At 31.6% G+C, this 12552-nt stretch overlaps 1 protein-coding gene across 1 annotated transcript; it reads right to left on the bottom strand.

The window, feature by feature from the left end:
- Positions 1-2367: 2367 nt before the first annotated feature.
- LOC134714016 (ileal sodium/bile acid cotransporter-like) lies at positions 2368-11880 on the bottom strand. Its single transcript, XM_063575268.1, has 4 exons — positions 11782-11880; positions 8510-8941; positions 7849-8053; positions 2368-3208 (listed from the first exon to the last, which is right to left on the bottom strand). Exons 2-4 carry the CDS (start codon positions 8908-8910, stop codon positions 2744-2746), a joined length of 1071 nt encoding a protein of 356 aa, XP_063431338.1. The 5' UTR covers positions 8911-8941; positions 11782-11880; the 3' UTR covers positions 2368-2743.
- Positions 11881-12552: the final 672 nt, after the last annotated feature.

Raw genomic sequence — 12552 nt, 5'->3', positions numbered from 1 at the left:
AGACAAAACTATGCCATTGTTATACAATGCTCCTAAGTGTGTTTTCTCTATTTCATTGGATTTTATTATTTGTGACTGTAAGTATTCGGAAACCCAATCTTGTATCAAATATTATTTTAAACAGTTAGTATCGTTAAACAATAGTGAGCATTTGGTGATATATATAAGTAAATTGCTACAGGAAAAAGGAATCAACATACACAGGCCTTGCTTGACTACACACAGCAAGTTATCATGCAACTCGATAATGATGATTTTCATTTATAAAATCAATCATTATATCACGTCATTGTTCTGGGTAATAATAACAGTTCATTTATTCTTCTTGCATACTAGATAAAGTCTTCATGCAGCAGTTAGATATGTTTACGTAATAACAAATGTGCACATGGTTATATTTTAAAAACAACAGGTAAACTTTTTTTACAGTGCCTGTAGAGGAACAGTGATATGGTTATGTATAAATAGCATGAGACTCTAACCCTCGATACTGCCAGATTCTTGCAATTCCCTTTGGGGTTTTTCACCTTGTATGATAAATAAAGTCAACAGTTTACCGCTGTTTAACAGTCACATATCGATTAAGCGAAATAAATCCAGGTTATAATCTTAAACCGAGGGAAACACTTCAACTATAAGAGGAAACAACGGAACAACAGAGACACTGAACAGCAACAATAAACGGCCGTACGGTGATCTATAGCTTATAATTTCTGTATCATTTTGGTCTCTTGTGAGAGTTGTATCATTGGATATCATACCACATCTTCTTTTTATATAATACATCGAAACAGACTTCTTTCTGATAACAAATGCCATATTTCTGACTTGTTACAGGACAGTTTATGAAAAGAATGGTTGGATGTACCTGGTTTTATGACTAGCCAAAACTCCCGCTTAAATGGCAATGTTAAAAAATACAGATAATTTCACATCATTACGTAACAGAAATACAGTACAAATAAACGCAAGAACACTGATGAATGGTTTTGAGGATTAACATGCCTCTTTCTCATTTAAAATATTAATCTTAATGACATCGATCTGCATTTAAATTGTCTTGTGTTTATTTGCGGAAGAACAGTTTTTGAAGAGTCCATTGTATATGACTTTTTTAAGTCAATTCCAAATAGATGTCAAATTGACCAGAATAGGACTTCCAATTTGTTCAACATGTTCAAATGCGAGTGACCAAAGCAGCAGAGAAATAAACAATAGGGCAACCCAATAACCAAAAACAAATTTCACGGACTGTAGATTGATTGAACACCAACACCCTCGAAACGTGAAGTAGAACTTAAGTGTTTCAAGTATCTTAAAATTTGCCACACCGTTAAGCTGTACCGGTGTGAAAGGGAAAGGGTTAACAAAATTGTGTACTATTTCATTGATAATGGACGTCATACTAAATTCCGAAATATAAATTATATTTAACATAGGAGCTGTTAACTACCGGCATAGTGATTGGAATAGTTATCAAAGGTACCAGGATTATAATTTAGTACGCGACCTTTCGTACTTGGGATAGTCAGCATACCCCTGTACCACTGGCATCGTAATGGAAATTTTTGAAATTTATGGACTTATGTCTACTACTCAAAAGTGAAAAAAAAACTAATGAAGATCCTCACCCAGTTTGATTTCTTTAAGAAATTATGTGTTCAGATGATATATTTTTGTTGCTAAATGCATGATTTTTACGCAAATATAGGAAGAATCAACTCCTTAGTCGGTCATTTTCCCATTGACATATACACATGTTCCTTTATCTGAACAAAAGTGTTTTCAACTTTATCATAGCCCAATATTTACGAAACCATGTTTTGTTACATCTATTTCAACTTAGTCCAAAATTTCAGGATATATTAATGATTTTTGTCGCTTTTACCATAAAATCTTTACGAAATGACTTCGGATATGTAGTGGATTTCAAGTTTGCGATTGCGCTGGTACACTAAAAATTACGTTTTAACCAGTGTACAAGTAAGAACTATTCATTTTATACTATCCTTTAAAAATTCACTGCACAATTATTGAATAAAAGTCATAGTACATCTCAAAAGAACAGTTTTCTAAGCCATTCGTTTTGCAAATATTCTTCAAACTTCGAAGAAAAATAAATGTTTTTTACAGGAAAAAATACATTTTATTAGAATCGACTTGACTATAAACCGATAATGATAGAAGTTTGATGCACAGTAAATCACAACGCTTGTATTCTGTGGATTAATTTGAGCCCTTAACCACATCTGTATATCAGCAAATTGCGATGAAACCAGTCTCAATGGCCCAAAAATATCTTAAAATTTGCTTTAGCGGTAAGCTGTACCGGTGTGAAAGTTCATACTAAACTCTGAATTATAAATTACATTTAATATATTAATTAGCGTCCGTAAAACTTAACTTTAGGAAAAGGGATAGCATGATTACAACTAGTTTAAACCTCCAGAAATGTTGCGTTATGACATCAATCTATAAAGGTACACATAACTTGTTTAGGAGCTTTGAGAATGTGAATTTACGTACATTCAAGGTATTTTGACCCGGCTAGTGTGTTTATTGATTCCAAATTAACGATAAAATGTGTGCGAAATGGTGTGACGAATACTCATTCGAATACATTTAAATGAACATATTGATATTTAATTGAGAAAATCAATTCAAAACACATATAAATCTTTATTTGATTTTGGAGTCAACTAATATGATTGAGATTCAAATTTTCACGAAAACGCAAATCTTCCTACAGACGAATCTCTGCATCGTCGGATTTAATTTTCAAAGCGGAGCTGACAGCTTTGTCCTCAGTGGTTTCTGTACCTGAACTTTTCTTATATTTTCTATATTGTTTCATTCTTTCAGCTAACCGATAAATTCCTAAAAACACTAAACTACAAAGTATACATGTTACACCATAAAGTAATGGAAACAAAGAAATTTCTGCAAACACGTCATTGGAATATGTCAATGTTAACAAGCTCATACAAAGCGGGAAATTTTGTATACCCGTCTCCAAGGCAATTGTCCTACATCTCACGTGATCCTGGCGAAGTAGCAGAGCTACGAGGTATCCGAACAGGAAACCAGCAAACGGCAGAATTAGTGTTCCAATATATATCCTCCATGTTGAATGATACATGAAGGGATACTGTATACTTAGTAAAGTTAAAAGCAATAAAATTGCTAATGCACCTGCGACAGATCCAACCTGGAAAAAAATAAAATGAAAATATTTCAGCAATTTTATCTACTCTCCGTTGATTTATAGTCTATTCTTTGTTCTTTTTGATACTCGATTGTATATTTTTGTACTTCTATAAGGAGTCTAAATGAAATGGTTTTGACTAACTGAAGTTGTTTAGCCGTTGTAATTTCCCGTATTTTTTTATTTCATAAAATTAATTAGGTGTAATTTTACCCACTCAGTCTCTGCGTGATTCTATATAATGGCATTATATCTTCCGTAAAATATTTCTATTCTAAAAGCAATTTAGCGTTGTCAGTTTGTTTTAGATTTACGAGTTTGACTGTCCCTTTGGTATCTTTCGTCCCTCTTTTAGCTTAGACAGTTTACAGATTATAACAAGAAGTCTTGAAGTGTTTGTAATATCATAAATAAAATTCCAAATCAATTCTAACTTTAAATTAATTATATGTTAGACCAATTGTAAAACAAATCTGATGTATTTATAAAAGTTGTACAAAATCGACATATAAAATGTTGTTTTTTTATAGTTAACACGTGTTTGGTCGATTCGATCGGGATATTGAGTTCATGCACGAGTGAACTCTTGTGGTTTAAAGTCATTCGAGCCATTGCAGTCAAAGTGTACAGTAGCATTTTGCTAAATAAATGATATTATTAATCATATTATTTATTTTGGACCACAACTAAGGGGAAACCAGTACAAGCTGGTTAATAGCTATATATATTTATATGAACTTTCAACAATAGTATACTCATATTTATAATAAAATGTGCGTTTGTCTCTGCAAGTGGCGTCTCTAATGTGAGAGTTTATGGTTATTTGATAAATATTTCATGTTCGTTTGAGTTTACGAATTAGAATTTAATTACCCTATTGGTGTATCTTGTCTTTACCACCTTTTAATTCGTGCAACTTCAACTGACACCAGTATAATAAAATAAAGTTCCAAAAGCTCGGGTACATTTTAGCTGAATATCATATCATGTTTAATTGATAACATTATAATATCAAGCTTGACCACACGCATATTAAAATATACTAATGTGCATCCTTATCAACTATAATTTGCCTTGGAAAATATAGTCAATGGTTTTGACAGCAGTGAAGTAGCTTTTGGTATTTTGATAAAATGGGATTGTTTCAATTTATTAAATTGTAAGTGGAAAATATAAATATAAATTATCCAGTAGAACTGATATCAGCCATAACATCGTAGAACCAAAAACTTATATCGATTGAGAGCATCTTTCTGACATTCAATTTTAAACAAAACTAGTATAAAACTAATTGCCAAATCAAACAAGGCTGCGATACAGTTTACGTGATCATACAGTTTGTGTTTTACAGGATGTTATATGAGTCAAAGTTTGATACATATCCTATACAATTTCAGGTACTTTTAAATATTTGATATAAATTCATAAAATGACATAAACATATAGAAAAATTGTTATGTATACTATATATGTTTCTGTTGACTCATCAATTAATTATCGAGTATTATCTTGATTTATCTTATATTTATTTGTCGCGATTGTTTCACTTATCGTTGATGTGTTAGACAGTTTGAGTTTGTAACCCGAATTTGTTTTCTCTCAATTAGTTTATGACTTTCGGACAGCGGTATACTACTGTAGCCTTTATTTATGTAGTTTACTTTTCAGAATTAAATCAAGCGACAAGCGACATATGCTTCTGCTTAAATTATTTTATCAGTACAAAAGTTTATACTAACAGACATAAGTGCATGTTTATATCATTTCTTCGTGCAATCTCACAGTTCCTGGCGCTTCCCTCTTGTTCATTGTTCAAATGAAGCATATAAAATTACTGTTATAAGTTTGCAACAAAGAAAACGTGATATTTGCAGGATCAAATATCTCCTTAATATGGATAATACTTCCTATTTCATACTTTGTATTTTAGAGAAATTTTAAGAGCCCCACCATAACAAATTTTGATTAATATTATACTGATTTAAGCTAAGGATGACCGTATATTTTTCCAGAGTCTATACATTTATGTTCACTTGATAAGTGCACTCACTAACGCATAAAATAAGAGGCATCAATCAAAAATATGTTCAATCCTCTTTTCGCCATTGTATCAATTAGTTTACAGGTTCTAATTAATCAAATACTGTAGAACTTTCAACGAATTCGTATCTTTTAAAATATGTTTATATGAAATGAAAGGTAAACAATTTTAAAGGACCACTTCGAATTACTAGTCAAGAACAATCTTGCCTAGGATAAGAAATCCTTAGTTTTTTTTCGAAAATTCAAAGTTTTGTAAACAGGACGTTTCGTCCCCGAGGGTATCACAAGCCCAGTAGTCAGCACTTCGGTGTTGACATGAATATCAATTATGTGGTCATTTTTATAAATTTCCTGTTTACAAAACTTTGAATTTTTGAAAAAAACTAAGGATTTTCTTATCCCAGGCAAAGATTACCTTAGCCGTATTTGGCACAACTTTTTGGAATTTTGGATCCTCAATGCTCTTCAACTTTGTATTTGTTTGGTTTATAACTATTTCGATATGAGCGTCACTGATGAGTCTTATGTAGACGAAACGCGCGTCTGGCGTACTAAATTATAATCCTGGTACCTTTGATAACTATTTACACCACTGGGTTGATGTCGCTGCTGGTGGACGTTTCGTCCCCGAGGGTATCACCAGCCCAGTAGTCAGCACTTCGGTGTTGACATGAATATCAATTATGTGGTCATTTTTATAAATTTCCTGTTTACAAAACTTTGAATTTTCGAAAAAAAAACCAAGGATTTTCTTATCCCAGGCATAGATTACCTTAGCCGTATTTGGCACAACTTTTTGGAATTTTGGATCCTCAATGCTCTTCAACTTTGTATTTGTTTGATTTATAACTATTTCGATATGAGCGTCCGTCACTGATGAGTCTTATGTAGACGAAACGCGCGTCTGGCGTACTAAATTATAATTATAAAAAAAAAAAAAAAAAAAAAAAAAAGAAGACAGAAATAAACAACAGTATACAAAACAAACTGTTTCTATAAACATTGGTGAATAAAATCATAATTACCAGGCTACAAATTTTAGACAAAAGATGCACTTTTCGTTCTCACAGAATCATCAGTGATGCTCGAAGTCCAAAGATCAAATAAGGTACATAATGATGGCCTAAAGTTTGGTAAACAGTTATAACTTTTAAGACATTAACAATCAAAACCATTGACTAATCAAAGACTCACAAAACCAAAGTACATTTACATCAACAGTTTTAAATAATAATTAAGAAACAACACGAACTCCACTTAAAACCGGGGGTGAAATCAGGTGCTCTGGAAGGGTAAGCATTTCCTGCACCGTATATGGCACCTGTCGTGTTAATTCTTTGTTCAATTCAGTAATGATGGAAGGTTATTATGTCTGAGGAAGAATATCAGATATTTTTTCATACTCACTTTTGTCATAATGGCTAGTCAGCTCATGATGGCGACCGTAAAATTTCTTGAGTGATGACTTTAATTTGATTGATTCATAGCCCTGTCTTAGCAACTTTTGAGAAAGCAATAAACCTCGTTCAACAAATTAAATCAACGTACTTTGAGCTAGCTCTAGAGTAACGTATCAATTGAGACACATATACTCCATATGCTGGTGCCGCTGGGATGTTGCTACACAGAAATTGAAAGTTGACTATAGGAAAATTAAAATCATCGCGTTTGTCCTAAATTTTGGTATTCAACCTACCATCAGTAGTCATTGAGAATGATTTTTGGACATTTTTTGAAACACTTTTAACCGTGTCTATTCCAGTTGATTCAATTAGTTTATGTGAAAAATTATAACTGGTTTAGTCATTAAAAACGCTCAGATTCAATCTTAAATGTGAAAAATCTATCAAATATGCAAAAAAAAATTACTTTTCCGATAGTTTTTGTCAAAAATGAAAGTGGCAGTATCCGTGTTTATCATTTGTATTATCATCAAATACAACTTAAGTTTCAATATTAAGAACGAACACATTGCGGCCACAAATTTAACTTCAATGCTAAAACTGTGAAGATATCAGTAATTTCGCATGACTTAGTGATGCTTGTACCCGACATATGTGCATTGCATTGTAAAAAAAATAACCCATTTTTATGTAGCAGAAGCATTCTACTTTCCAATAAATAACAAACAGTTTACGCTTTGAAACATTTTTGTAAAACTTATACATTTTGGGGCCAAAAAGGAGTCGTACTGGACCAACTCCTTTATCTGTGATTATATAAACGTCACAAAAATACGTCACGTTTTGTGACATTCGTCCATTCCCCAGTTTATATTTCGTTGTGGAGTTCTGATATGCTGCCATAAATTCAAGGGGGTGTCTGCTGTTGTTTTGCGGTTAACATGTTGCAATGTACTATTATAGCATCTATTTGTGTATTTCTCTGATTTAATTGCTGTTGCGTTTGTTTGTACTGTATTCCGGTGTTTCTGTTGTTTTCCTCTTATAGTTGATGTGTTTCCCTCGGTTTTAATTAGTTACCCGCGTTTTTGCATAATCAAAAAAATCAGAATTAGGACTATTGAATAGAGGCATACTGCAGCTGCATTTTTTTATATGATACATTAACATATGTATCTTAAAGAAGTTTGACCATACCTTGACGAGAACATCAGCAACCTTCGGAAATTTCCATCTGATGAAGATTCCAAGAAGAGCCGGTCCTAATGTAAGTCCAAAAGATATAAGTATGTTAACGTATGGTATGATCAAAGGTTCATCTGTCCAGCTTCTGCTATAGATAAGGAGATTTAATGGCAACATACCCATGGCAAGAACTGTTGATACAGCTGTCATAGAAATACTGTAACAAAAGTAGTAAGAACATTAGTGATTGATTCAAAAGACAATTTCTTCAAGATTTTTGAAAATTATAAAACTGTATTAATTGGTAAATGAATTGCACATGTGTGTTTGTTTAAATCATACCCATGTATTTTAATATATTATTTCTGTGAATGTCTTTTCCTTTAGCAACTTCTGAAGTGCTTTAATAACACGTATACTGTCCGTTTATCTGAATTAATGACCGACTAAAATAATTGTTTTTACTACAATGGAACATAATTGAAATAAAGGTCTCTATAAATATCGTTATCCCCTTATCCCCTTATTATACGAGTATGCGAGTTGTTGTACATGTGAATTTTAATAAGATTGAGTAATACAGATTCTTTGAGTAAAATGTATATCCAGGTTTAACTGTATGGATGCGATTTCTTTTCACGTTCAGTTTACACTTTGATGACGTTAATAATACCTTAGAGCTACATCTCCATCTGTCCAGTAAGAAAAGACATTTGTAGTAGTACCTCCTGGACAACATCCAATCACAAGCATTCCAAGGGCTGGTATTGGTGGAAGCTGTAGAGCATGCGCAAGACCGAATGTAACAGCTGGAAGAACAACAAACTGCGAGAGCATCCCAATAGCGATTCCAATTGGCCTTTTCAGGTGACCAATAAGAATCTTTATTTCAACAGTATTACCCATTCCTAGCATTACAAGTATTAGTGTAATCTTAACACTGAAATCGGCTGCTATTTTCAGAGGCGACTGTGAGGTTGATGAAATGGTTTCATTGATTAATGTTTCATTTATAGAATATATTTTTCCTTTACTGGTATTCTGAATGATTTGAAACAATCGCTGATCTTCCATCGCTGGATTAAAACTTATATATATAGGCTTTCTGAAAAATAAATAATGAAAGATGTCTACGAAACGTGTTTAGAATTATAAGCCTGGTATCTTGGATGGTTTTCTTTTTCAACCACTTGGTCGAAGTCACTGCTGATGAACAAATTGTCCTCGGTGGTATCAAATGCCTAGTAGAAAGTGCTGTTCTTTTAAATTTCGGTGCATTTCAACTCTGTGTGGCTTTGGTTAAAGCGTCACTATTCAGTGAGTCTTATGTTATCGAAACGCACGTCTGGCGTGGTTTAAGCCTTGGATCTTTGACAAGTTTTTATTATAGAAAATGTGATATCATCATGATTATATTCAAGATGAAAACATGGAATGTATGATGAAATTAAACTGAATGTGTAGAGTCAATACTGATTTAAGAATGTGTATCTTTTCGAACCGTGTCAGAATTCTTTTTGAAATTTAGTCGTTATCAATCCGATAAAATCAAACGGTGTAAAGGTCTCCTCTTTTAAAACAGTAAAAATAATATTTTCATAATGATGTTTTACGGCTTAGGTTATACAAAAAATCGTGATAAAAATTATAAAAAAATAATTACAAAACTGATAATCAGTGATCATTCATTATAAATTAAAAAAGGAAAACAATGATGAAGTTATACATATACTTAATACAAGTGAATAAACTATGATCCTTTATTAATGAGTCAATGGAAATGAGGACAAGGGACTCTTTAATATTTACCTGACTGCTGGTGGAGATTTTATTTCCTCGAGTGAATCACAAGCCCAGTAGTCAGCACTTTTGTGCTGACATGAATTATCATTGTTATGGTTATATTTATAAATTAGCTGTTTACAAAATTTTGAATTTTTGAAATACTAAGGCTTTTCTACCTCAGGCATAGATTACCTTAGCTGTATTTGGCAAAACCTTTAGGAATTTTGATCCTCAATGCTCTTCAACTTCGTACTTTATTTGGCCTTTTTAACTTTTTTGGATTCGAGCGTCACTGATGAGTCTTCTGTAGACGAAACGCGCATCTGGCGTATATACAAAATTCAATCCTGGTATCTATGATGAGTTTATTTGAACTTTATACATATATGTTTATATATATTGAGTTACTGAGTTATTGTCTTCCTTTGTTATGTTGCTATATGTCAAAAACTGTACAGTTTTTATGGCCAATAAAATTTAAAAAAATTTGAATTGACTTGAATTGAAAAATTAAAAACATGTTGCTTTGCTTTTTGATCATACCCTTAAACCCATTCTGTTATATAATTCAGAGGTATGGGGAGGTTATAATGTTTCTTGTAATAAATTACAGTCTTCCTTATTTAATCTTGAAAATATTTTTAAAAATCTTAAGTGTGAGAATCTCCATCTTAAATTTTCTAAGTTTATACTTGGTGTACACAAAAGGAGTGTCAATTTTGCTGTATTATCAGAACTGGGGCGTTTCCCCTTACATTATGATATTGTAAAGTCAATTGTAAAATACTGGTATAGATTTGAAAATCTTACAACTGAATTCAGTCTATTGAAAGATGCTTATAAATGCAGCCAAGAGCTTCACAAATCTAACATAACTTCTTGGTACTCATTTGCTAAGAAAGTATTAGAAGTTTTTGAAATTAAACCAGAAGTAAAACATTTCGGACAATATAAATTTTTGAACATATCTAGCAAATTAATTCACACTAAATATATTAGCAATTGGTATGCTAGCCAAAATAAAGCTTCTGATGGAAAACTGTTTAATTATGTGAAATTTAAGCAGAATTTTGGTTATGAAAATTATCTTTCTTTAATAAAGGACTTTGATTTAAGAAGATCTATATGCAAATTACGTATTTCTGCTCATAAGCTTCAAATTGAAGTTGGACGTTTTTCAAATATTCCACGAAATGAAAGAATTTGCAAAAAATGCTCCTCTGGCTGTGTTGAAGATGAAATCCATTTTTTAACTAACTGTGAAAATTCTAAATCAGATAGAGATGCTCTCTTTGACTTTGTTTGCCAAAGAATTCCAAATTTTTCTTTACTGGATAATCAGCATAAATTTATTTATTTATTAAACTGTGAAGACAATCAGGTCCTTAATGCTGTTGGTAAATTTATTAAAGTGAATATGAGTTAGTAATTGTATTGTTACTGTATGTAAAATAATGTTTGTATCTACATTGTATGTATCTATCAAATTAATATTCTTTTTCCTTATTCATGTATGCTCTGTATGCCCCTTGTGGGCCCTTAATTGGAAATAAAATATGTTCTGTTCTGTTCTATATAGTTTCTGTGTTGTTCTGTTTTGTCTTATAGTTTCTGTGTTGTTCTTATACGCATGGTATTGTCGATTTCTTTTAAACTTTATTAATTTGATTGTCCCTTTGGTACTTTAGTTTGTTTTATATAGGCTTATTTGTTATTGTTGGTATTAAAATGTCCTACTTTGCACACCGTAGATTATGTCCAGTTTTATAATTGTGCAGAACATTTGAACTGTAATTAATTACCGGCTAATGAATATATTATCATGTTTGATATTTTCAAAAATTAATGAGGCTATAAAATATTTGAAAAATTCTATGTTAATCTATCAATAATATTATCAGAAATGCGATTGAATTTAAATGCTATCAGACAGTTCTTTCGAACAAAATAACATGAAACACGTGCTTTAATTTGCGAACTAGTATTATAATAAATCATAAAGATAGATAACCTTCAAATCACTATGTATATACATAATTATGTTCCATAATAAATTTTTTTGTAACATGACATAAACATGTCAAAAATAAACTTTCGAGCTAACCTAAACTTATGATATTATATATAGTAGCTATACGGATGTTATTGTTCAAATCTTACCTTTCCTGTTTTATATCAATAATCTTAAAATGAAAAATCGTCTGCCAGAGTTGTATAAAGAAAGACAATCAATGGAAACAAAAATGCACTTCAGTAGTATGGTACGCCATTATCGACATAATTATTAGTATATTTAGGTGACGGCAAGGATTTGTATAGTACGACTATACAAATACTTGGTGGCGGCTATTTAATTTGTTCAGGGGATAGGAATATATCAGGGGATTTGTCGAGGCTGAATGTTCATTTCAATCTGTTGTATGACTGACTTGTTCACTCTTGTTCATATCTTTTATTTATTTTGGAGCACAATTGTTTCTTTATAATTTAATGTAAGTCATTGCACTACAACGCATACGGTTATCTACACAAAGGGCCATTGAAAACATATGTTATGTACTTGTAAAGAATTCAAAATTGAAATTGAAAAGCAACTACAATTTCATGTTATAAAGTATCTGAATTTTGGAACTTTGTCAACAGGAAGACAACACATTGGAGGTTGCTATGAATTTTCCAAATATATATGGGCTAAAAGACTTTCAACTGGTGACAATATTAACCTTGAACTTTCAATTAGATCTACATTATACATTGTGTAATATTGATTCATATATAAGAGGTAAAGGATACTTTTTTTTATCAAATACGGGTCGTTGCTGAAAAAAATTCATGACATTGATCTCTGCATTTTTATATTGTAACCATATGATAGCAATATTTGTTCTAAATAATAATTGTTTTGGAAAAAAAATGTATGCTTCTATTTCT

Source organism: Mytilus trossulus, chromosome 4 (genome assembly GCF_036588685.1).
Source record: "Mytilus trossulus isolate FHL-02 chromosome 4, PNRI_Mtr1.1.1.hap1, whole genome shotgun sequence".
Taxonomy (NCBI): Eukaryota; Metazoa; Mollusca; class Bivalvia; order Mytilida; family Mytilidae; genus Mytilus; species Mytilus trossulus.
The sequence above is the reverse complement of the archived record's forward strand: the minus strand, read 5'-3'. Positions and strand labels throughout refer to the sequence as shown.

What these genes read in the sequence shown, in the direction of transcription:
- LOC134714016 (XM_063575268.1), bottom strand. Translation starts at nt 8,910, where the DNA reads ATGGAAGATCAGCGATTGTTTCAAATCATTCAGAATACCAGTAAAGGA. An exon ending in GATGGAGATGTAGCTCTAAG is followed by an intron (nt 8,054 to 8,509) that starts GTATTATTAACG and finishes CTTTTGTTACAG; the next exon opens with TATTTCTATGACAGCTGTAT. An exon ending in TTGCTGATGTTCTCGTCAAG is followed by an intron (nt 3,209 to 7,848) that starts GTATGGTCAAAC and finishes ATTTTTTTCCAG; the next exon opens with GTTGGATCTGTCGCAGGTGC.